We start from the raw sequence: 27,541 nt of genomic DNA on the forward strand, positions 1-27,541 counted from the left end.
ATATATATATATATATATATATATATATATATATATATATATATATATATATATATATATATATATATATATATATATATATATATATATATATATATATAGATATATATATATATAAAATTGGAAGTGTCTTGGCGGCGTTTGGTAAGTCTCATTCGTCATCTTCAGGCTTCAGAATGAGACTCTCAGAATGAGACTTCGTCGAAACGTCGCCAAGACAATTCCAATTTTACACGGGAGAAAACCCGAACAACCAAAGACCTATATACAAACACCCGGGGAAACCTCAGAAAACATATATATATATATATATATATATATATATATATATATATATATATATATATATACACACACACACACACACACACACACACACACACACTATAGAAATGCCAGTGGACGGATGGATGGACTAATGTTTTAATTTACTTTTCCTTTTTAGAAATGTGTTATTGAATATCTCAGATGGAAAATTATCAGAACATGAAATTATGACTATTGGGCGATATTACAGTGTAAGAGAGGAGAATGAAATGGATGCCACTTATCTTCTGGCAGTGTCGCAGGAAAATCTCAAGAAAAATAACTTTGAAAATTTTGGCCAGCTATTGGCAGCCTTGGCATACTGTGATCGGGAAAAGTAAGACCTTCTTCTAATATCAGATCTGCATGGTTTAATTCTTATTAACCCCAGTCTAATAAAATAGGAGCTGTCTTTCCCCTCATGTCAAGTCAATGTGTGTGGTGGAAAGTTTAAGCCTTCTACTCTATATCTCAGAGAATTGACATTGGAAACAGCTTTTCTCCATGTCATGTTCTTTTCTTCCATGTCAGCCTTCCTGTCATGGGAGAAGTAAAAAGAAATTACTCTCACTCCTGCCTTCCTTCCCATTTAAATCTGGTATCATGCATTACAAAGAACTAATAGGAAACTCTCAGAAGCACAATGACAATGGGATAATCAATCTGCCTTCATAATTGTACTACATCACTCAGCCCAAGTAATTAGAGAAAACAATTGTCAATGGGTTCCCTTTGGGCATATAAGACACATATATGCATAGTATAAGACCTCCATGAACTGTAAGCCATTTGGATTTATGAATACTCTTATTTAGATAACCGAAGGGTTTTGTTTTTTTTACTTTATATTGAACCGAAGCAAAAGTTGAGATTTGCTTCCAGCTATCTTTTAATATGCTAAAAAGGCATGGAATCGTAATTACATCTTTCTTACCTTTCTAGTATGCTTCAAAATTTTTGTTTTTCTAACTATCCTATAGCATAAATACGGTCTGAATCTTAATACTGTTAACAAATCATATACCAAAACAGTTCAATCAATATAAAGCTATAAATTTAAAGAGAAGGTAAATATAAATCTGTTGGTGTAGTTACATGGGTATTAGTATCTTAGAGCAGTGGCCCCCAACCTTTTGAGCACACAGGTCCAGTTCCGTGGGGAGAGGTTTTTCCATGGACCACAGAGGGCGTGGTTTCACCTGCTGCCTATATCCCTTGGATGGGGCTTCATTTTTTTGCCTGGGTCAGTTTCTGTCATGCTGCTGATTGGGGCTGATCTATGACCAGGGATTGAAGACCCTTGTCTTAGAGGCAAAATTCTTTAGCAAGGAGGAAGGTTGAGGAAGGTGTCTGCTCAGCTGTGAATTGAAGGTACCCTCACCCCAACAAATACATTACAGAAGTGATGATTTATTTTTTGTTAATGCCTGAATTGAGGATGGGAAGATGGGAGGAACTTTGGCAGGAGGTTGTTGGTGAGGGAGCCAAGTGATTGTTTGGTGAAAAGAGTGCAAATGTTCAGGAACATCAATTTTCTCTAGGGCTTAAAACCTTCTTTAAAGACAGAGGACCAAAAGAAATAGCTGGCACATTTGAACCAGTTTTCCTTTTCATTTTCCATCCTTTTTACATTCCTTTCTAGCACAATTCACATTCTTTTAAACCTTCCATCATGATTGTTCTTAATTCCAATTTTTTTAAAAATAGAAAGTTATTACTTTTGTTTGTGCAGATGCGGACTGCTGGCCAGTGACAAGTGCAGGACTGTTTGCAAATCCTTCAGGCTACCATTAGCAGATGATCTTCTACGTGCTTTACTAGCTGCGTAAGTCATAATTCCAATGTAATAATTAGTATGAATAAGAGTTAAAGAATGTTTTTTTCTTCTGAAAGCCACATTCCTTTTCTGATAATGTACCAGAGGCTATTTCAGAACCATCTCTTTTCTTTCTATCCATTCTTCCTCTCTCTGTTGCTATTGGGATCAGGACATAGGGCTAATCTATTTGATTGGAGAAGGTTTTTTTAAACACAAAAAAGGCCAAGAACCACATAACATTTCATTGATCTTAATATAAATGCTTCAGGCAACATATCTGAGATGTTATGATGAAGTAATTCCATTGTAAACTAGTAATCATTATTTGGAAGTAATTTCAATGAGAGATGGACTTTGAAAAGAGGAATGACTGTCTGTTTTAGCAAGCCATAGGTTTCCTAGGGTACTTGCTCCTGTCCTCCAGTTATGAGAATCCTACCTTGTCTTAATCTATTCATCAGGATAATCTAAACCTTCTTGTTAACGATGGTTTGACAAGCACCACTCTCAGAAAAAAAAGTTCAAAAATGTAAAAATAGCGGGAATGAAAATATCTGTTAACCTTTAAGAGATTTTAGCAAGGAATTTCATTTTCTTGCTAAAATATATATCCAAATGTTCAGCCTCTAAACAACAATAGATGATTATGTGGAAAAAGGGAGAAAAAGAAATAATAAGGGAAAGCAGCAGTCCACACTTAGTTATATATTAATTATTTAACATACACGTGAAAGCTGGTCCCATGATTTTCAGGAATTTACATTTACGTTTTATAGAAACCAGCAAGGCAAATCAATGTTTAAGAAAAAATGGTGGTGCTACCATTTATATCTCCATCAGTCCCAGATCTGTGGGAGAGTCTTTTGTATACTTGCAGGGTTCAGTTCAGTTTTTTAAATCAGAGATTGATGGGGAAGATGAAGAATCTGCTATATGTCTAGAAAAGATTTCAAGTTATGCAAATTTTTTTCCAAATTTGAGAGATAGTCACAATCTGTTTATGAAATAGTAATAAAATATACAAAACCTTTTTTTCCTTAAGTGGGAATGGAATTGCTGATCATGTCATCCCTTTAATTAAAATTCCTTTTAATACTGAAAAAAATTATTAAACCTATTCAGCTTGGATGAAATGGCAATCTGCAAGCAATTCTGCCCTTTGTATTGTTTATATTCTAATGTTGTTTCTCCCCAGGGATTCTTTTGCATATTCATGCTATTTTCATTTTGACTACAGCCTTGTTATATCTCTGCTTAATATTTTTATTATTCAGATGAGTCATGTGTGTACATTGCACTTCAATATGTTAGCAATGTTGAAACAAATGAGAATATTGTTTAGAAAATGTGCTGTTAGCACAGCTGCTTCAGAAGAAAATACACAATGTAGAAACAGCTTGAATGAAAAAGTCGCCTCATTATTGAACTTGGATTATTTAGGCTGAAATTAGTCAGTGCAAGTATTAAAGCTATATATCTGTCACTGCCTATTATTTTGAGCATACTACTTGCAAAAGTGCAGCGGGGGACATTCAATTCTTCAAGGCAACCCAATTTGGGTTACAATACCCAGTTTGGGTATTATTCATTCAGAACACCAGAGGGCTGTGATACATGAGATAACTGTTGGCTTGTTACATTTCAGAAACCTCCCCTCTACACTGTGTACACAATTATTAGGCAACTGAATATTTTGACCATATCATTTTATTGCATATTTTCTATCTCCAAGTTGTATAAACTTGAATGCTTAGTGGATATAAACATACCAGGTGATGTGCATTTGTGTAATGAGGGAGGGTGTGGCCTAAGGAGATCAACACCCTATATCAAAGTGTGCCTATTTATTAGGCAGCTTTTTTTCCTCAGGGCAAAATGTGCCAAAAGAGATGTAACTGATTCTGAAAAGTCAAAAATTGTAAAAGGTCTTTCAGAGGGATGCAGCACTCTTGAAATTGCTAAGATATTGGGGCGTAATCACAGGACCATCAAACATTTTTTGCGAATAGTCAACAGGGTCGCAAAAGAAATGTGTTGAGAAAAAACAATGCACATTAACTGCCAAAAATTTGGGAAGAATCAAACGTGAAGCTACTAGGAACCTATTATTCTCCAGTGCTGTCATATTCCAGAATTGCAACCTACCTGGAGTGCCCAGAAGACATGGTGTTCAATGCTCAGAGACATGGCCAAGGTAAGGAAGGTTGAAATCCAACCACCACTGAACAAGACACATAAATTGAAATGGCAAGACTGAGGCAAGAAATATCTGAAGACAGATTTTTCAAAGGTTTTATGGACTGATAAGATGAGAGTGACTCTTGATGGACCAGATAGATGGGCCCATGGCTGGATCAGTAACAGGCATAGAGCTCCACTTCGACTCAAGACACCAGCAAGGTGGAGATGGGGTACTAGTATTATGGGCTGGTATTATGAAAGATGAACTAATTGGACTTTTTTGCGTTGAAGATGGACTCAAAATCAACTCACAAACCTACTGCCAGTTTTTAGAAGACACTTTCTTCAAGCAGTGTACAGAAAAAGTCTTCATCTTTCAAGAAGGCCATGATTTTTATGCAGGACACTTCTCAGTTGCTCGCATGCATCAAAGTACTCCACTGCATGGCTAGCCACTAAAGGCCTTAAAGATGAAAGAATAATAACATGCCCCCCTTCCTCACCTGACCTAAACCCTATTGAGAACTTCACCGCCCTGAGTCCTTCGGGAGAAGGGCGGTATACAAATTAAATTATTATTATTATTATTATTATTATTATTATTATTATTATTATTATTATTATTATTATTATTATTATTATTATTATTATATGGGAGATTTATGGTGAAGGAAAACAGTACATCTCACTGAACAGTGTCTGGGAGACTGTGGTTGCTGCTGCACAAAAAGTTGATTGTCAGCAGATCAAGAAACTGAGAGACTCCATTAGTAGAAGGCTTATGACTGTTATTGAAAAGAAGGGTGGCTATCTCGGTCACTGTTTTTTTTTAATGTCATAAATGCTTATTTGTACATTTTGAGTTTTTTGTTTATTATTCTTACTTTGATGCAAATAAATGAGTGAGATGGGCACGTTTTCATTTTTCATAATAATTCTGCATACTAATAGTTGCCCAAATATTGTGCACACATAGATATTCTCCTAAGAAAGCCAAAACCTCACTTTTCTTAAATATTCAGGTTTGAGGTTTATTAACATTTTGGATTGGTCGAGAACACTGTAGTTGTTCAATAATAAAATTAATCGTCCAAAATACAGCTTGTCTAATTATTGTGCACACAGTGTAGAACCATGGATGACAGAACACGAAGTTTAACCCAAGAGAATGCTTTCTTATGCAAGGTGGAAAAAATATTAATAAAATAGCTGTAGTAATTTTTTAACTATCTCTTAGTATAGTAGAGTGGTTTAAAGAATTACCAAAGTGGCTAAGTGTTAGAATTGTGAGGAGTCCTACTATTATGTAAAACCATGTTGGGAAATTGCAGCTTTATTCCTAAAGTAGCTCTCAAATCACAGCATCATCAGGAATTATGTTCGAAGTCATAATAATTCAAATCTGAGACCATACATTTCTTGTAGAAGAAGAAATTTTTTTAGCTAAGACTAAGCCATAACTGGATTTGAGATTCTTCTCTAAAGATTAATTTTAGCCAATACTTTAATTGGAAAGTTTAATTTATAGGAGCCTCCACAGAGGAAAAGCTAGGGGATTCATGTGCAGAAGTACAGTTAATATACATCAGGGGAGTTCTTATGAATTGTAGTTATTCCAGGTTCTTATTTTTGTTCCAAACATAGGATTCTTTTCTGTGAAAGACAAGACTCAATATCTCAGCTCTGAACTTAGGATGACACTTTGAATATAAAGATTTATTGAGTTTTTTATTTATTTATTGAGTTTTATTTCTTCATAGGAAATAATCTTTATTTGAGATGCCTAATGAGCACTAAAATGCTAGTGAAAAAAATGGTTCCTTCATAAAATAAAATAATTTCAGGAACTTCACAATAGTGACAAATGGATAATTTTTGCAACTTGCTGTATATTCATCAACATCTGGTTATGAGCATTAAAAAGAAGAAAGAAAACCACTTTAGACTCCCTACTGAATGGTTAGAAAGTTAGAACAGCTAAAATCCCAGAATGAAAAATTATCTCTGTTCTCTAAACCAGTAATCAAAGAATTGTTTCCAAAGAGAATTATGATAAATGTATTGAATATTTAATATGAATCCTTTGTGTAGATAATATAGGAATACAACATAACTTTTGATCTCTCTCTCTCTTTCTCTGTGCATATATAAGTATATGTGTGTGTATATATAAAATCTATCCATTCATCCATCTTTCTTTCTTTCTCTCTCTCTCTCTCTCTTTTTCTCCTGAATGAATTCCACAATGTGACAATTTTACAATTATAAAACAGATATTTAATTTGTTATATAAAAGCTAAACTTTCTCTGAATTAACTCTTATACATGTGTTAACCTGAAAATAATCTACAAATTTCATATTGTGAAATGTAAAATGGGCCACAGGAATGTATTCCATCTGAAACAAAACCAATAATTCAATTGCCATGGTTATTTGATAGCAATTAAGGAAGAGGGCCTACAGTGTTTCCCACAATCTTATAGCATATTTATTGGAATATTTTTTTTAAATTTGATCCAACAACTTGAAAATTGGAGTATGTTCCCAGTTATTTCCTGAATTATACAATAGCACTTTTACAGCAGTGGAATGAATATGCACTGTTTGTTCAGATGTTGAATGCAAAAGAAGTTTTTTTTAACAGAGAAAGTCTATCTCTGTGTGCCACAGTTGTTATTTTTATCTAACACTATAACAACATTTATTTCTTTAGCTTTAGGCTTCTTACTCTTACTTTTTCTCTCTTTTTTTCTGAGCCAAACAAATACTGCAAATGCAAAAAGCTAAAAATCTATTAATAAAATTGCAGATTGTTAATATAATGTAGCAATCCAATATTTCTCTAAAGGATGATTGCCCTAGTCTTTACCAAAAGAACACATGTTATTTCAAGGCACACATGTAAAACTGGTTTAATACAAGTTGATTTTTATTTAGTGAATTTGCTATTTAAACAAAGATTAGGGAATTATTGTCATTTCAGATTTAATCTTTTAAAATATGGCCATTTATTGGCCCTGTATTTCTGCATGATAAGTAATTGTTTTTCACAAATGGGAAGAATAAATGTAATAATGCAAAACATGTTCATGGCAGTTGACTAGATTTCCCATCAGCAAACAAAATCAGGAATATTACTTGAGTCAATCTGTTTTAGTTCAAAGGCCACTACCATAATTTATTTTATTTTGATCTTGTTGACTTTTCATTATCTATTCTTGTAATACATAACTGACATTTCAGTCTTTCTTAAGTAAAAGGAGAATTCTACCATAAAAATAAATTTCTGTCCACTCCTTGTGGTTGAATCACTCAAAAAAAAAAACAAAAAAAAAAACAACACTCCATGAATGTGCACCTGCAAAGTAAACTCTGCCACAAATGGGGGGCCTTTAAGCATTTACATAAAATACTCTGACTCTTGGAATTTAGTTTCTGAATTCTAAAAAAGCCTCTTAAGTATCAGTTGCTTCACTGACAGACCAGTCCTCTCTTGTGAGCTAAGCTCTGAGGACTAGGGGCCTATGCCAACATGGTGCTTTGCCAGTTAAATCAAGAATAACAAATCATCCAAGAAATAATAAAAGAAAAACAAGAGGGCTCTGTAAGCAAGCCTGTCTTAAAATAGGGAGTTGCTTTCACAATTTGTGTACATAAATAATGAAGATTTGTGTGCTTAAAAGACATGAGTGAACACAAGTTAAAACTATGGGTCTCTTTTTTCCCCTTACATTTCTTCTTTTTCATGAGTTCCAGCTATACTCCAAAGATACTTTCATTATTCATTATATCAAAAAAAAATCTAGGTTAAACCAAATGATAGAGGGAGAGCCAAATAATGAAAATATGCACACAATCTTTATTTAGGTGTGAAGATTGCAAAGAACATGTAAATTATAAGAAGTTGGTTGATAGGCTGAACTGGAGAGAGCACCCAATTCCAGCTTTCCAAACCATCCTGACGCCAATACAGGTAAAATAAAATATGTATCCGTAAGTTTCCAAAAATATAAATCATGATAGTTCAGATTCTCAAACAAGAGTACAGACTGGTTTGTATTTACTGCCAAAACATTGCTACTATTTACAATTTCAGTTTTAATTTTACACTAGACAACTTGTAACCATTTGGGTCATCATTTGAGAGAGATTTCCTTACCAGAATCCTCAATGCCTTTAAAAATGGCAGAGTTTCTAATGTATTTGAAAGATTCTTAAAACTTCAAGGAGATATTCAGAGATATATGTGCCTGAAAAGTAGCCCATGTTGAACTGTATAGCACCGTCAGACATCAGGAGTTGATCATAGGAAAAGTTTTATGACATTTTATATTGTGTCATAAAATCAGTGGTGGGATTCAAGCAGTTTAACAACCAGTTCTCTGCCCTAATGATTTCTTCCAACAACCAGTTTGCCAAACTGCTCAGAAAGGTAACAACCGGTTCTCCCGAAGTGGTGCGAACTGGCTGAATCCCACCACTGCATAAAATGCTTTATAATAATTTTTATTTCATAAAATGGTTTATAAAATTCATTTCACAGGTTGTCATAGGTCCTAGATTTTGGACAAATTCTATACATCAGCTCATTTGGGTATCTTGGCTGAAAATGTTTTCTCTACGATGCACCATTTCACCTAATTAAAATTTATAGACATGAGAGTTTTAGTAGCATATAGTTTTGAAAACTTAATTATGTTTGTTTCAACTTTCTCTGTATACTGGATGTTAATTAGCTCTACACTTGGTATTAATGTTTATGGCCTCTGCCTGTATACCTAGTTAATTTATACTTTCATAGGCCCTCCATTTTACAGGTAATAATCCTATATAATGAGGATCATGCCCACATGAAGTAGCTTCTGCCCAGCAACAGAGAGGGAAAAGGGGGTGGTGTTTCTGTGTGCTCCCATTTCTTTGTGACAGTCCTCCCCTCAATGCTAGGGGCCGTCACTGCCCCCTTTCCCCTCTCCGTCTCCACTGCTGGGCGATCCCATGCGAAGAAGGGGGCTAGCAGAGAGGGGAGAGTCTGAGGTTGCTGCTTCTGGGATGAGGGGACCTGGGAAGCGTCTAGGTCCAGCTTACCCAACGTGTCTTCCTCTCGCAACCATCTTTCCCAGTCTGGCTTGACGTAGTATCTCTCTCACACACACCACAAACACACGCACGCACGCACAGACACACACACACACACAAACAGGTTGGATCTTTTTTTTCTCCCCCCACCCCCACCGGAGACCCTTGGATTCCCTCCCCAACCCTGCCTGTCCCACACAAGTGACGTAGAGTTGGCCACACCCACTCAATCATGTGATCCCACTTTCACTCTGTTCAAACCAAGTCATTAGAGTGCAAACTATAGTTTAAAAAATGTCTAAATATTAAGTGAGAATGCAGCCTAGAGTGCCTACCAGATACTTATTTAAAATGTCTTATATCTTTTACCATAATATTCTGTGGCATATTTAATATCCTTCAGATATTAAAAATCAGCTTCTACTTGATGTGATATTAGTAAGTGTCAGAATTAAGCAGAAATGAAATGGCCTAGATTAACAAAATATATGAAACTGATAACTGCAGATTAGGAATTTATAATTTTTATAACATTAATACATTTTAAATCTCATATTCAGTTTATACATTCATTTCTTTTTAAATTCAGTATGAATATCTCTATCTATCTATATTTGCATATAAAATATAATGTACATTTTTGTAAACAAGCATTCTCCCACTAATTTTAACTTTCTCATAATGTTGCCTGTTTTTTTTTCATTAAAGAATTATATTCCAAAATTTGAAAAAGTATGAAACAGTGCTAATTATTGTTTTATTAGTAACATTTTTCTCTTATAAAAATACTTAGAAAGTTTAAATTAGGTTGATTCATATTGAAATACAAGCCAAGCATAAACACGTTGTCATTTAAAATAATATCTGGATAACATGGGTAGCATACATTTAAAGTGTAGAAATCTCTATTTACTTGCCCCTTAATATTTCATTTTATTTATTATTATTATTATTATTTATTATTATTATTTATTAAATTTTTATACCGCCCTTCTCCCAAAGGACTCAGGGCGGTGTACAGCCAAAAATAAAACACAAGATATATACAATTAAAACCAACATTTAAAACATAGCATATTATAAAAGGCTGATAATTAAAAAATTAGATTTAAAATTTTAAAAATATTAACAAAACCCCAAATTAAAATTCAACACTATTATGCTAGTCCTGCTTGAATGAATAAGTGTGTTTTTAGCTCACAACAGCAGGTCCGAAGATCAGGCACTTGACGTAGGCCAGGGGGAAGTTCATTCCAGAGCGTCGCTGCCCCCACAGAGAAGGCCCTACTCCTGGGGGCCGCCAGCCGACACTGTTTGGCAGATGGCACCCTGAGGAGACCCTCTCTGTGAGAGCGTACGGGTCGGTGGGAGGCAAAAGGTAACAGCAGGCGGTCTCGTAAGTACCCGGGTCCTAAGCCATGGAGCGCTTTAAAGGTGGTAACCAAAATCTTGAAGCTTGAATTTAATTAGGAGAAGGGAGCAGGGCCTTTTCTGTGGGGGCACCGACGCTCTGGAACGAACTTCCCCCTGGCTTACGTCAAGTGCCTGATCTTCGGACCTTCCGTCGTGAGCTCAAAACACACCTATTTATTCAAGCGGGACTGGCATAATAGTGTCAAATTTTAATTTGGGGTTTTATTAATATTTTTAAAATTTTAAAACTAAATTTTAATATTCAGCCTTTTTGTAATTTGCTAGGTTTTAAATGTTTTAACTTGTATATATTTCGTGTTTTATCTTGGCTGTACACCGCCCTGAGTCCTTCGGGAGAAGGGCGGTATAAAAATTTAATAAAATAAATAAATAAATAAATAAATAAATAAATAAATAAATAAATAAATAAATAATCACATTTAGAAACTGCACAGAGGAACTATGCAAGGAGGAAATAAAAATCATACTGTTTCCAAATTAAACATTGTCTCACCCAATTATTTAATAATATGTATTCTACTTTAAAATGGAACATACATAATAATGTGCCTTCCTTACCAATATTTCTAAAGGGAATTCTATCGGATTGTCTTCTGTTCTCATTTTAATTTTTCTTGAATGGAGATCAGTCTCTCTCCAGAAGGATATTAGATTGAGGAATCCCATTGGCAGTCAGTTTGTCTAACAGAGCATTCCCCACCCTCCACCCCAAATTATTAAGGACTGGCCAGCACTGTCCCTTCCCTGAGCAGGCCAAAGAAATATACAGATAGTCATGATGTCTGGTGTCCAAATGAGACATTGAAATGAACTTACAGTTTTATGTAATTAAATATATTTTACATCTATATTTACATCAAATAAGATAGACACATCACTACATCATGAGGTAAATCATCAAGTAAATCAAAGTAGAGAGCACACAGAAGAAAAAGGCCAGAAAAAAGGGAAACTCCCCCTCGTCATCTGGAGAGCACTTAAAATTACAATGCAAATATATGGTGTATTGTTTTAATAGAAACAAAGACTGCAATGCTTGCTAGTATTCAACATCATTTTTAGTTACTTTCCATTTCACTTTGCAGTTCTAAACCTTCTTACCTTTTGCTTGTGCTTTCAGTATGAAGATGGATGGAGTGGGGAGCCACCAGCACTTCCAGTGAAAAAAATAAAATACCTACCATTAATAGAAGATGTCTTTGGCAGCAAAGATTAGCCTTAGTCCATACATCGTACTTCTTATGGATAAACATTACAACTTTCTCTTTCTGGACGGTTACTGCATATTTTTATTTAAACAAAATAAAAGAATCACAGCTACAGATTTTATGGGGGGGATGTAAGTTTTATTTTTTAATTTTATTGTAGAAATATAATTCATATACTTTGTAATTCTTTGAAATGCTTATACTATATATTCAATATAATAATTTAAATGTATTTTTATTTTCAGTTCTTATATATGGAATGGATTCTATATAACTTAGAATTTTGCTCCTTTCCACTTGAACAATCAAGCTGTTACCCTTGTTTTTTCAAGAAAGTCCTTACAAAATTTGGGATTAAAGCCTGGCCCTTTAAGAGTTGCATAGAAGAAAAAAATTGACCAGAATCCCCCACCCTAGCATTTTAAATGTTGTTAATAAGTAATTGCAATTCAACTTCCACATGAAAAGGAACAGTAATGTATATTTGCATGTCAAAGCTAAATAATAGTTTGAATGACTTCAGATTACAGCCAGGCTTTTTCTATGATTATAATAACATAATATTTTTTTCAAAATTCCCAATTGATAGTTAAAAACAACCAAAGGAAAATGCAAGAAATATCAAGAATAAAAATCTATTGATAGCAGGTCACAGGGATGTGCTTTGTGCAGATACGGATTGCTCATGGAGTAAGTTTAATAAAATGTAAAACATGTTTTGTTCTCAGCTGTCTCATGACAAAAGTAACTATCATTCTTCATCCTATTTTGTTAATATAGCCTTATGCCTCTCTTAAATATAAGTGTATGTATGTATTTATATGAGAGATATAGATAATAGATATGGGAATAGAGATAGAGATAGAGATGGATGTGTTTAATAGTGCAGGCAGTCCTCTTACAAGTGTGGTACAGTTTTATTTAGCCAGATTTTGTTTGGGGGACAGATTTTGTTTTGATATTCTTAAATACTATCTCAGGAAAAACATTTACATGAGTGATATAATTAATAATAAATTTATCAACCTACCTGGAACTTTCCTATCTTTGTTATAGCACAGTAGTCTGGTAATAGTGAGATATTCATAATCCTTTCCCCCATTTCTTTCTAGCATATTTTGGAATACCAAATAATTCTCCCTTGTTGGACAAGAATTTGAATAGATTTATTAATGGCTAAAATAAATTTGTAATAAAAATCATACATTCCTTTAACTGTTGTCTTAACATTTCTCCACTTTCTCACAGGAATGAATGTCTTTTCCTTAAATATGGACATCGTCAGCAATCTGAACAAAAAGTCTTTAATACAAGATATTTTCTTTTTGTTTGGAAAAAGGAAAGCAATTTGTGAAATAGCTGAAAAGAGATTTTTCTAAAAAAAAAAAATACATCACAATTCAGAAATACATTTTGTAATAGTTCATGACTTTATTGCTCCAAACAGGAATATGTCAAGAAATTCTCATATAGAAATACTTATAATATCCCTAGACTTAACAGAAAAGAATAATAGAGTTGGAAGGGACCTTGGAGGTCTTCAAGTCCAACCCCCTGCTCCAGCAGGAGACCCTATACCCGTGATGGCGAACTTATAGCACGCATGTCACAGGTGGCATGCATAGCGATATCAGTGGGCACATGAACTCAGCTCCACTGCCCATGCGCGTGCCGGCCAGCTGATTTTCAGGCCTTCTGGGCCCACCAGAAGTAGGGGAAATAGGCTGTTTCTTGCCTCCAGAGAGTCTTGGGGGGGGGGGGGAGCCTGTTTTTTGCTCTCTAGCTCTAGGAGTCTGGGGAGGTGAAAACGGTCTTCCCCACCCCTCCGGAGGCCAGAAACTTCCCATTTGCCAACTTCTGGTGGGACCGGAAGGCTTGTTGTTTTGCTGTCCCCAGCTTCCAGAGCCTCTCTAGGAGTCTGGGGAGGGCAAAAACAGCCTTCCCCATCCCCCGAGAGGCCCACCTAGAAATGCTGTGGAGCCAGGTGAGAGAGAAAAACGGGGCTACCAGGCCATCACATGCCAGGAGCATGGGGGAACGTGGGAGGGGGCTTGCACATGCATGTACGGGCGGGGGGCGCATAGAATTATGGGTGTGGGCATGCATGCACATGACCCCCACCTACCTTCTTGGCACGCACTGGCAAAAATGTTAGGCATCATTGCCCTATACCATTCTAAACAAATGGCTTTCCAATCTCTTCTTAAAAATCTCCAGTGATGGAGCACCTACAACTTCTGAAGGCAAGCCATTCCACTGATTAATTGTTCTAACAGTCATGACATTTCTCCTTAGTTCTAGGTTGGTTCTTTCCTTAATTAGTTTCCATACATTGCTTCTTGTCCTGCCTTCTGGTGATTTGGAAAGTAGGTTAACCCATTCTTCTTTATGGCAAATGGGACATCCTTTCAAGTTTTTACTAGTTGGATGTGAAAAGCCTCTGGAGCCTGGGGAGGGCAAAAATGGCCTTCCCCACCCCCCTGGAGGCACTCCGGAGGTGAGAAACAGCCCATTTGCTGACTTCTGGTGGGACCAGAAGGCCCATTTTTTGCTTTCCTCTGGCTCCAGAGGCTTTCTAGGAGTCTGGGGAGGGCAAAAACTGCCTTTCTCACCCCCCGCAGAGCCCCTCTGGAGGTCAGAAATGGCCCGTTTCCTGACTTCCGGTCCCACTGGAAGGCCTATTCTTTACTCTCTCTAGGCTCTCACTGGAAGTTGGCAAATGGGCCATTCCCGGCCTCCATGGGTGTGGAGAAGGCTTTTTTCACCCTCCCCAGGCTCCTAGAAAGCCTCTGGAGCCTGGGGAGAGCAAAAAATGGGCCTTCCCCCCTCCCGGAGGCCCTCCAGAGGACAGAAACAGCCTGAAGCCCGAAAATCAGCTGGCCAACACACGCATGCTGGAGGTAAGCTAGGACAATGCTTGTGTGCCCACTGATATGATTCCACGTGCCATAGATTCGTCATCATGGGTATATGTATTCCCAGGAAATGATGCAAATGGATCTGAATCAGGTGGGTTTCAAAATTTGTCGCTACTGTTTTGCTCATGCGCAGAATCGGGTGGGCGGAGCCTCCCCCACGCTACCGGTTTTCCCGATTCGGGGTGAACCAGTAACAACCAACCACCGATCTGAATACTTTAAATACCAGGAAATGTTTTAAGTCTTCTAACTTAGTTTGCAAGACTTTTGAGAGGTCCCAGCCTGAAAATAGTGAAGTGAATGCATTGACTTGGATGAGATTTCCCTTCACGTATATGAATAACACCACAATAACACAGCTCCTGGTCCACTTAACAATGAGTACTATCTCTTATATGACACTAGAAATACAACAAAAAATGGTATGGTTAAAGTCAACATTTCCAGTCAACAATGAATAATGAATAATGAATGCTCCAACACTGGAAATTTTTAAGAAAATGTTGGATAACCATCTGACTGAGATGGTGTAGGGTTCCTGCCTAGGCAGGGGGTTGGACTAGAAGGCCTCCAAGGTCCCTTCCAACTCTGTTGTTACGTTATTTCTACTGTTAAAATTGGCAGATTTTTTTTAAAAATTTGAATTTATATCCCGCCCTTCTCCGAAGACTCAGGGCGGCTTACATTGTGTTAAGCAATAGTCTCATCCATTTGTATATTATATACAAAGTCAACTTTTATTGCTCCCAACAATCTGGGTCCTCATTTTACCTACCTTATAAAGGATGGAAGGCTGAGTCAACCTTGGGCCTGGTGGGACTTGAACTTGCAGTAATTGCAAGCAGCTGTGTTAATAACAGACTGCATTAGTCTGTTGAGCCACCAGATACATGTTAAAATTGGCAGATACATGTTTATTGCTTTCCGCAATATGCTATTTGTGGGTCTGTGCTGTCTTTGGATGTTTGGTGACTCAACAGGGCAAAGGATATGCAGACTGCTGAGTGGGGGTATAACTCCTGACCAACATTTTTATTACATGGGGATCATAATTATTTGTTTATTACAAAAATGTGTATGTTGTCTGATTCACTAGAGTCTGTGGCAATTCTATATTGGCAAGAATGGAGTGGGTGGGAATGCTGCTTCATCAGGCCAACAGTCCATCCGGTCCAGCATTCTGCGTCACACAGTGAACAACTAGATGCACTCAGGGAATCACAACACAGATAAAACGATACTAGTCTTCTTTCATCATTGATGATCCTTAGGTGATGCTGTCAATGAGTGTAGAGTGTAGTAAAGATTAATCAAAATTCATAGCAATTGACTTGCTAACAAGATGGATGAAATACTCCTTTTAAACAGATACAATTCTGACCTTTACAATTCAGCAGCCCTATGCTTCTCTGAAACCTTGTTAAATGAATCAATTGATGATAGCAGCCTGCATACCTCAGGGTTTCAGATTCAACGATCAGACAGAATTGCAGAACATCTGGTAAAAAGAAGGGAGGAGCTTATGCTTATATATCAACAAAAGCTGGTCTCAGGATATAACTATAGTATATAAATTCTGTGACAAAAAAAGAGACATTAATTATCAAGCAAACCATACTATTCGCCTCGTGAATTTTCCTCATTTCTTCTAATTGCTTTTTATGTCCCACCACAAGCCTGTGTAAACAAGGCATTATGAACTCTAGCTGACCAAATTATGGAGGCTGAAGCCAAATACCCCGATTCACTGGCCATTATTTTGGGAGATCTAAACAAGGCAAGAAAACAAGAAACTTGTATGTGGGTCAAGAAGCAACAATGAGAACTGGACACAGAACCACCGATTGGTTCAAAATTGGGAAAGGAGTCCAGCAAGGCTGTATACTATTGCAGTGTCTATTTAACTTATATGCAGAGCACATCATGAGAAAGGTGGGGCTGGATGACTCAAAAGTTGGAATTAAGATTGCTGGGAGAAATATCAACAACCTCAGATATGCAGATGATACCACTCTAATGGCAGAAAGCAAAGAGGAACTAAAAAGTCTCTTGATGCAGGTGAAGGAGGAGAGTGCAAAAGTTGGCTTGAAACTCAACATTAAGAAAATTAAGATCATGGCATCTGACCCTCTCAATTCCTGGCAGATAGATGGTGAAGAAATGGAGGTAGTGAAAGATTTTATTTTCCTGGGCTCCAAGTTCACCGCAGATGGGGACTGCAGCCAAGAAATTAAAAGATGCTTGCTCCTGCGGAGGAAAGCTATGGCAAAACCAGACAGCGTACTAAAAAGCAGAGACATCACCCTGCCAACAAAAGTGCGTATAGTCAAGGCTATGGTTTTCCCAGTTGCAATGTATGGCTGTGAAAGTTGGACCATTAGAAAGGCTGAGTGTCAAAGAATTGAGGCCTTTGAACTCTGGTACTGGAGAAGACTCCTGAGAGTCCCTTGGACTGCAAGACGAACAAACAAGTCAGTCCTAGAGGAGATCAACCCTGACTGCTCTCTGAAGAGCAGTCTCCAGGTCCTGAAGATGAAACTGAAATACTTTGGCCACCTAATGAGAAAGAAGGACTCCCTGGAAAAGAGCCTAATGCTGGGAAAGATTGAGGGCAAAAGAAGAAAGGGACGACAGAGAATGAGGTGGCTGGATGGAGTCACTGAAGCAGTAGGCATGAGTTTAAATGGACTCCAGAGGATGGTAGAGGATAGGAAGACCTGGAGGAACGTTGTCCATGGGGTCGCGATGGGTGGGACACGACTTTGCAACTAACAACAAATAACAAACAAGGCAAACATAAGGAAAGAGCTACCAAAATACTTTCAGCATGTCAATTGTCCCACTAGAGGCAAGAATACTTTAGACCATTGCTACACAACACTAAAAGATGCTTATTGGTCCTTACCATAGGCAGCTGTGGGACACTCTGATCATTGCATGATTCACCTTGTACCTGCTTAGAGGCAAAGACTTAAAACCATAAAACCAACAACTAAATCAATGAAAACCTGGACAGAGGAGGCAAAGTTAAAGCTACAGGCCTGTCTTGACTGCACTGTTTGGAATGTTTTTGAAAGTACCTCTGCAGACGTAGATGAACTCACAGATACTGTAACATCATATGCCAGCTTTTGTGAAGACCTATGTGTATTGACCAGGAACTTGCAAATATACAGTAACAACAAACCTTGGTTCACAGCTAAACTTAAGCAGCTACGTCATTCCAAAGAGGAAGCCTACAGAAAAGATGATAAAATGCTGTACAATCAGGCCAGAAATGTATTAACAAGGGAGATCAGAGCAGCAAAAAGAAGCTACTCTGAAAAGCTAAAGAATCAGTTCTCAACAAATGAACCAGCAAACGTGAAAAACTCTTAAAAGTATCACCAGCTACGGCAAACCACCTTCCCAGGCTGAAGCAACTGGCAGATGACCTGAATGTGTTTTACTGCAGGTTTGAAAGGAAACTACAGCCACCTATCTCCACAACCCCCATCTCAGACACACCAACAACAGCCAAGCCTCCTACAACTGACCCCATCCCATTGGGTTCACAACCCCTAGTGATCACAGAAAAGGAAGTGCAAGACCTATTTCACAGACAAAAGCCAGGAAAAGCTCCAGGCTCAGACAAGATAACTCCTTGTTACTTAAAAGTCTGTGCTGATCAATTGGCCCCCATCTTCACCCATATCTTCAATAAATCACTAGAGATGTGCTATGTTCCTTCTTGCTTCAAATGCTCTACTATCATCCCAGTGCCAAAGAACACCACCATCAAGGAACTGAATGACTACAGATCAGTTGCTCTAACATCTGTAGTCATGAAAACCTTTGAAAGGCTAGTGAAAACCATCATGGATCTGCTGTTAGACCCCTTGCAATTTGCATACCGAGCAAATGATGCGGTTAATATGGCTCTGCACTACATCCTACAACATCTTGAATCTCCAAAGACCTATGCAAGGGTCTTCTTTGTAGACTTTAGTTCAGCATTCAATACCATCATTCCAGACACTCTTCTAAATAAGCTAAGCCAGCTACAGGCACCTCAACACACTTGTAAGTGGATCATAAGCTTCCTAACAAACAGGAAGCAGCAGGTGAAACTAAGCAGAATCACATCAGTTACCTATACAGTTAGCACAGGCCCCCTCCCCACGGCTGTGTGCTCTCCCCACTTCTCTCTCTATACCAATGACTGCATCTCTAATGATCCATCTGTTAAACTACTGAAGTTCGCAGAAAACACAACAGTGATCAGTCTCATTCGAGACAATGATGAATCCACATACAGAAGGGAGATTGAACAATTAACCTCGTGGTGCGACCGGAACAATCTGGAACTGAACACACTCAAAACCATAGAAATGGTGGTGGACTTTAGGAGAAACCCTCCCATTATACTACCTCTTACAATACTAGACAACACAGTATCAACAGTAGAGACCTTAAAAATTCTAGGTTCTACCATATCACAAGATCTAAAATGGACAGCTAACATCAAAAACGTCATCAAAGAAGCACAAGAAAGAATGTTTTTTCTGCGCCAACTCAGAAAGCTCAAACTGCCCAAGGAGCTGCTGATTCAGTTCTACAGAGGAATTATTGAGTCTGTCATTTGCACCTCTATAACTGTCTGATTTGGTTCTGCAATCCAACAAGACAGACACAGACTTCAAAGGATAATTAGAACTGCAGAAAAAACAATTGTTACCAACCTGCCTTCCATTGAGGACCTGTATAGTGCACGAGTCAAAAACGAGGGCTGTGAAAATATTTACAGATCCCTCACATCCTGTTTCAACTCCTACCCTCAAAATGACGTTACAGAGCACTGCACACCAGAACAACTAGACACAAGAACAGTTTCTTCCTGAACACCATCACTCTGCTAAACAAATAATTCCCTCAACACTGTCAAACTATTTACTAAATCTGCACTACTATTAATCTTCTCATCATTCCAATCACTCATCTCCTTCCACTTATGACTGTATGACTGTAACTTTGTTGCTTGTATCCTTATGATTTATATTGATATTGATTGTTACCTGATTGCTTATTTGTACCCTGTCTATCATTAAGTGTTGTACCTTAGAATTGTTGATGAACATATCTTTTCTTTTATGTACACTGAGAGCATATGCATCAAGACAAATTCTTTGTGTGTACAATCACATTTGGCCAATAAAAAAAATCTATTCTGTTCTATTCTATAACTACCCAGATTGTTGGGGGCAATATGCTGACTCTGTAAACCGCTTAGAGGGCTGTAAAAGCACTATGAAGTGGTATATAAGTCTAAGTGCTAGTGGTAGTACCCATCTCATGAAAAGTAAGTCTAGGCAGCATACAACATATGCATAGTTAAAATCATGATTTGAACAGCAAAGAATAAAAAACAAAGAAAGTGCGACAATACAATCATTCAGCATCACATAACCATTTTCCTGGCTCACCATGGCTGATGACCCCCAAACAAAGTCTTAAAAGCCTTCAAAAAAGTAGATGGGTGGGTCCAACTTTACCACAGGGAGAATGATGTTGCAGAAAATAGGGGAGGGGCTAGAGCAGTAAAGACATGTCATCTGGGCCCTACCATATCTCTAGTAGCAGCATAATCCTCATAAATAAGTTATTAAGAGTATTTCAGTTGGTCAAAGTACATTTAAACAGGAGGGATAAAAATTTAATAGTATTATTATCCAATCTTTTTATTATATTAATTATTTTATTACATTTATATCCTACTGCAATTAAAAAAAACTGTCCAAGTTTGAATGAATGGGCCCTAAACTCTAATATCATAGAGAAGAAAAGATTCTCCATATTTTCCATACTGGCTGTAACTATATATACTTTCATAAATTACTTTTAACTTTTCCTGTTCCAAGCTGACAATCACTATTGTACTCTTCAAGCATTTCTACAATCCATTGTTTCTGCTCCACTACTCCTTGAATAAGCGGTCGGAAACTAGCTTGTAGTCAACCTCATTTCTGCATTTGAAATTGCAGGGAACATGATAAACAATCAGGGCTTTCTATCACTAGGAGAGCACAAAATGCTTAATTTGAATGTCTTGTTCCCTCCCTCCCCTCCCCTCAAAATCTTACCATAGATTTTTGAGCAAAAAAATATTTTAAACCCAATCAATATTAAAGGGAGCAAAATAAATTGGAAGCATCCCCATCAACATTTCAGTATATGTCCAAGCATGTATTACAAGGGAAAACGTCCTGATTGCAAAGATGTTATTACTTTATGGCCTTTAAAAGAGTGTTACAAACTATGAAGATGGAATGATGGCATATTAATATAAAATTTGGTACTTTTCCCAACCATGGATACATATTGCTATGCTGGTGAGTAGACAAGACAAATTCTAAATTCAGATGGGCAATCCAGTATCATATTTTTCAACTCCACTTTCTTGAGAACTGTGATGACAAGGATAGGAATGAAAGCCAAATGTCCCTGCAAGTCCTTTGGCCAGAAGGCCCAAGGCATAGTGAAATAGGTGCATTTTATAAAATTTAAGGGGTGAGAATAGAATAAGAACTTGCACTTCCAATCTTAAATTTCCTTCCTGCCAAAATGGACTGAAAATGTTCAGCCCTACCACTTTCCGTGACATCATCACATTCTTAGATGACCTCCCATATTTGCCTTGGGAGGTGGAATAGCAGCCCACTCAAATGCCATCACTGCCCTATGACAATTGATAGGTATCAAGAATATAATCATTTTGGCCCCTTTGGGGCTCCCTTTCAACCTGACATTCTTTTGAAGATGTGATGACCAGATTTGTACATCACTCTCCAGATGCAATTTAACATAGATTTACAAATGAACATTGTTAAACCGATTCCTTGATTTTAAATTCCCCTTCTAATACTGTAATTCCAAGAATGGAATGTGTTGTTTTTGTTATACAGTAATCACATATTATGTCAACATTTTTATTTTGCTGTCCACTATGTGGCCAAGACCTCTTTTCAGTCAGCGCTAGAAGGAATCTCATTAGTATATATAATATATTTTGCACATCTATAAATTACTGAACTGCACATTTTAATGCTCATTTACTCAGTTTAGCTAGGGATCATTTTGGAACACATAATTACTTTTGATTTGCCACCCCGAGCAGTTTAGCGATAAGGAAACTTGATTACCTAACTACTAATTTGAAACACCAAATCATTTATAAAACTCCCAATACTGACCCTTGATAGATCTACTTTGAACAACTGTAAAATTTTCCATTTACTTCTACATTTTTGGCTCCAGTTACCAGTGCGTGAGTGCAGTATCCCTATTATCCTATGGGACCTGAGTTTATTTAGGCCTCTTTAATAAGGTTCTGGTCAAGGCTTTTTGAAAGTCAAGTATATAGCATCTATTATGGGACCTTTACCTACATGAAACAGGAAGAAAACTCTGACATCAAAATATCTTTAATATATGTTGACTTATTTTAATGTTCCTAATTCAGGAACATGGTAGCAACAGGCACATTTGTCCTTTTGCATCAGTCAATTTTCTCAGGAGACTTATACTAAATATCAGTAAAACAACAGTGGAAGACTAGACAGCTGACTTTGTTAATGAGACTTATTATATTTGAATGAGGATGGTGTAATATTGATCTAAATAGTATATTAATAAAATCATAATTTTATCTGTCTGCCTGGGATTTTATTTTATGATACCAGGTGCTGTTGGAATGCTGGTGTTAAAGCATCCTTTTTGTTTGATCTTTTAAAAAAGCATTTTGTTCATCCTTCTTTCCCTAATGATATGCAAGGAATTAATACTTGTGTTACAAGCACAAAGCAAAGCAAAGGAAATTGAGGTGATCTTTTCCCTTGGAACTCTGCAAATACTTAGCAATGACAATAAAATATGCAGGTAATCCCTTGACTGAGGCATAGATTGACAAATACCCTTAAAGGAAAATATTAGTTTAAATTGATTTATTGATTACATGCATCAAGTTATTTTCAACTCTTGGTGAGCACATTGATAGATCAACATGAATTAGTCTATATATTTCATTAAAGGAATATATATATATATATATATATATATATATATATATATATATATATATATATATATATATATATATATAGGTCTTTGGTTGTTCGGGTTTTCTCCCGTGTAAAATTGGAAGTGTCTTGGCGACGTTTCGACGAAGTCTCATTCGTCATCTTCAGGCTTCAGCTTCGTGCTTCTGGGAGCATATGTATATATATATATAAATATATATTTCTTGTTAATCACATTTTTAGAGTCATACATAGAGAGAGATACAGAGGGGAAAGATAGGGGGGGGGGAGAGAGAGAGAGAGAGAGAGAGAGAGAGAGATACAGAGGGGGCGGGGAGAAAGAGAGAGACACAGAGCAGTGGTGGGTTGCTACTGGTTCTCCCCGGTTCGGGAGAGCTGGTAGCGGAGATGGTGAAGTGACAGTGAACCAGTTTGCTCCAACCATCACCTGGGCCCTCCCTCCCCTGCGCTTTACCTACCTTTATTCCTTTGTTTTTAGCCCAGCTGAAAGGCATGGCAATGCCTCAGCTATTCAACCAGTCAATGCTGATTGTGTGCAAAACACATGCGCGAAGCGAACCGGTGGTAACACTGGTTAGAACCCACCACTGACACAGAGATACAGAGAGGGGGCAGAGAAACACACACAGAGAAAAGTGGAGAGGGGAGAGACAGACACACAGAGACACAGAGGGGGGAAGATAGATAGAGAGAGAGACAAAGAGAGGGGAGATAGAGGAGAAAGACAGAGACCCACAGAGAGATACAGAGGGAGAGGGGAGAGAGAGAGACAGAGATACAGAGAGAGGGAGATAGAGGGGGGAGAGGGGGAGAGAGAGACCCACACACACACAGACATATAGAGAGCGGGGAGAGAGAAAGGGGGGAGAGAGAAAAGAGAGAGAGAGATACACACAGAGATGGGGGAGGCAGCGATCAATAAATACCCGGGCAACGCCGGGTTATCAGCAAGTATATAAAATATTAAAAATTACCATGATACCAAACTTTTCATGGTTGAAATTTACTTTTTCCAGAACACCCTGAAAGTGTTTCCGAGGCTGTAGCAGGTTAACTAAATTTTTCATCTAATCTCCTTTTTATTGTTAAATCAGTCACTGTTCCAGTAATCTTGGAGCAATGTATTTTAGAACTGGCAAGTTACCAGACTGAAATATTTTGTACACCTCGTTTATATTTGCATCCATGCTGTTTTTCTCTTTCCTTCCCAGTTTTTTTAAATGTATCTTTTAAAAAGAATTATAAACTTTAGGGCAGGAAATGCCTCCACCCCCCATCCTTAAGCTGTTCTGGGTATTTTTCAGGCTGAAAAGCAATGAATGTTTCCAGTAAATACGTAAATAAATTTTATGCAGTTAGCAAATCCATAAGATGATATGCAACCCAAATACCAAATAAATTGGTGGATTCTTCTCCAGTTAACTTTGCTGGTGCTGGAACAAGTGTTTGATAATCTAATTTCTTGAGGACAAACGCTATTCTGGAAATGTTATACTTCCAAAGAATCTTTCTAAACCAATTGGCACTTATTTTGGCAAAAGCTTTCATGGACAGGCATAAAAGTAGCTAATTTTAAGGCCTCCCCACCCCCAGTTTTTAGAATTTCACTTGAAGCCAAACTTTTTTCAGCCTAGAGGAAAACATTGAGAGGAGACAAAAGTAGGAGAAGCCCTTCTTACCTACATGTAAAGAATAAACCAAAATAAAACAGTAATTAGTATGTTTTTTCTCAACTTTTTTTTGGAATCATGTTTATGTTGGGAAATACATACTTTTCCCTTCTGGGCAAATTAAAACCAGCTGAAAACATTTATTCAAATGTTTCACCATACACTTTATTTAGTCAGAGATAAAAGTTTTATTTCAGTCCCATTAAGTACTTTTTTCAAAGAAAGCACATGACAGAAAACTTGTTATAATGCAGATCATGTTTTGTACCCTTAAGTTGGATTTATGAAATTTATGGCATTTCTCAACTTGCCTCTCGGGAGAGAATAGACTTGCTTTATTAAAGCTGGCTTCTATCGAAGAATAAATAAACCTTCTCCCTGGCAAACAGGATTTCCTAATATCCATAAAGCTCATTTCTAAGCATGTACTGTAACTGAGATGTATGTCCTACAGTTTTCATTGGGATTTATTCTTTAGAAAATATGCGTAATGCTATGGCTTTCATTATTTCTTGTGGAAAGTGCTGAATTATTTGAAGGGATCCTTACAAAAGTGGGCTGTATTCATATTTTTTATTTATTTATTTATTTGTCACAACAGTATATATAAGCATAAGCATGAAATAACTATACGATATATAAGCATATATATAAGCATAAGTATGTAATAACTATATTAATTGGATATAATGAAAGGGAACATTAGGACAGGAATGGTAGGCACGCTTGTGCTCTTATGCACGCCCCGTACAGACCTCTTAGGAATGGGGTGAGGTCAATAGTAGACAGTTTTTGGTTAAAGCTTTGGGGATTTTGGGAAGAGACCACAGAGGCTGATAGTGTATTCCAAGTATTAACAACTCTGTTACTGAAGTCATATTGTCTGCAATCAAGATTGGATCGGTTAACATTAAGCTTAAATCTATTGTGTGCATGTGTATTGTTGCAATTAAAGCTGAAGTAGTCTTCAACAGGAAGGACATTGTAATAGATGATTCTATGAGTTAAACTCAGGTCATGTCGAAGGCGGCAGGGTTCTAAGTTGTACACCCTGAAGAAATATCTCTAGTCAGGGCTATACACTGTAAGTATCATCAGAACTCTGCACTGGCATGATAATTAAATGGTAAATTGCTTAAGAAAAGTTGGCTCCAGCACCAATTATTTGTTAATTCTTTAGGAAGATTCAGCAAATGAAACATACAATTTCAGTTTCCGACCATCCTAAGGTAGGAAATACACCAACGTTGTAGTATAAACATAAATTAAGTTTAACATTAAACTTAATATTAAACATTAAACATTAATAATTAATAATTAATAATTAATAGAGAGTTTTAACAAAAACTCTCTACTATTGACCTCACCCCATTCCTATGAGGTCTATAAGGGGCGTGCATAAGAGCACAAACCTTTCTACTGTTCCTGTCCTATTGTTTCCTTTCATTATATCCAATTAATATAGTTATTACATACTTATGCTCATATATATGCTTATATATTATATAGTTATTTTCATGCTTATGCTTATATATACTGTTGTGACAAAAATAAAATTAAAAAAATTAAAAAAAAAACATACTTTAAGAAAAACACTTCTCCCAAGGCACAAAAATTAGAAAAAAACAAAAATTAGACCTCTGCCTTTGTGCAGAATGTAGCCCCATCAATAATACATTAGCATCTTGCTCAATGCAACCTCACTTCACAAAAGGCATATGAAAATTTTTAGTATGGTGTCTAGTTACTCTAATGTTGCCCATTGGGGTGAAAAGTACACAATTAGAACATTGCAAATTTTAAAAGATTTTAGTTGGGCATATTTGAGTATGTCTGACAGATTGAAAAATAGTTCACTTTTACCAAATTTCTACTCCCACTTTGAAAAATTAATGTCCAATTTATAGGCAGAAGATTATAGTTGAACAGTAAAGCTGCAGTTAAAAGTGAAAATGGTGGTGTCTAGACCTCAAATTCTCTGGAGAAGATAGTGGAATTTCCCCCCAAGATCCTCTTGTATATACTGAAGACAAAGAAGATGTGGAATTGATTGGAATAATGGTTAATGGAATAGGCATGCACTGCTCAGCAGTGATTAACATGAAAGATAACAATTAGTTGATTTGCAAAACATTAAATCTGACTTGGTCTTTGGAACAATGCTTATGTCCAGAAGTGCTTTTTGCTAGGCATTGAGGGAAGCATTTATTTTCTTCACATTATTTTAATTTCTCAATTAAATTTCAAGGATTTTAAAAGAGCAAAATGTGGTTCTCTTTGAAAGTTATACTTTTTCAACTTCTGCAATGCATTAAAAAGGTTCACAGAATAAAAGGAAATCAAAATGTGTTAAAGAAAATGATTACAATACTTATATTTGTAGAGAGTGAGGAAGATGACCTTGATGGAGCTATGCAGAACAATGAGCTAACATTCAAAAGCAGCTCAGGCAGATGCCTCCCTAATGGACTGAACTTCAGGATGTTCCAAAACATCAGGATGTTCCAAAACATCAGGATGTTCCAAAACATCAGGATGTTCAGGACTTCCAAAATTATATAATTATAGCAAATGGAGTTAATTTCATGGGCTGATCTACCTAGTGGGGTTGACGTCACAATGCAAAATTCTGCAGCCAAATGTGCATTTACAGAAATAATTATACATATTCATACATTAAGAAATCTAATATAGATATAAGATAAATCCTCTTTGACTGAAAAAAAGTAGAATAATGAAAAAAACAGAAAACATCCCATTGTACATCCCATTGACTGATCATGTCTATCATAGAAGAGCTTAAGCTGACATACACAGTGCTCCCTCTTATTTCCCCCCACAACAATCAGTCCA

General features: G+C 36.8%; 1 protein-coding gene across 2 annotated transcripts in view; it reads left to right on the forward strand.

Annotated features, from left to right (window-relative positions):
* The window catches only part of EFHC2 (EF-hand domain containing 2), a 58,390-nt gene extending 45,170 nt beyond the window's left edge, over nt 1–13,220 (forward strand). For both annotated transcript variants that reach the window (XM_058186540.1, XM_058186541.1), the window contains 4 exons: nt 446–643; nt 2,039–2,131; nt 8,175–8,280; nt 11,938–13,220. In XM_058186540.1, coding sequence (XP_058042523.1) covers nt 446–643; nt 2,039–2,131; nt 8,175–8,280; nt 11,938–12,033 — 493 coding nt within the window. In that variant the 3' untranslated portion in view covers nt 12,034–13,220. The remainder of the gene's footprint in view (nt 1–445; nt 644–2,038; nt 2,132–8,174; nt 8,281–11,937) is intronic.
* The last annotated feature ends 14,321 nt before the right edge of the window (nt 13,221–27,541 follow it).

Source organism: Ahaetulla prasina, chromosome 5 (genome assembly GCF_028640845.1).
Source record: "Ahaetulla prasina isolate Xishuangbanna chromosome 5, ASM2864084v1, whole genome shotgun sequence".
Classification (NCBI taxonomy): Eukaryota; Metazoa; Chordata; class Lepidosauria; order Squamata; family Colubridae; genus Ahaetulla; species Ahaetulla prasina.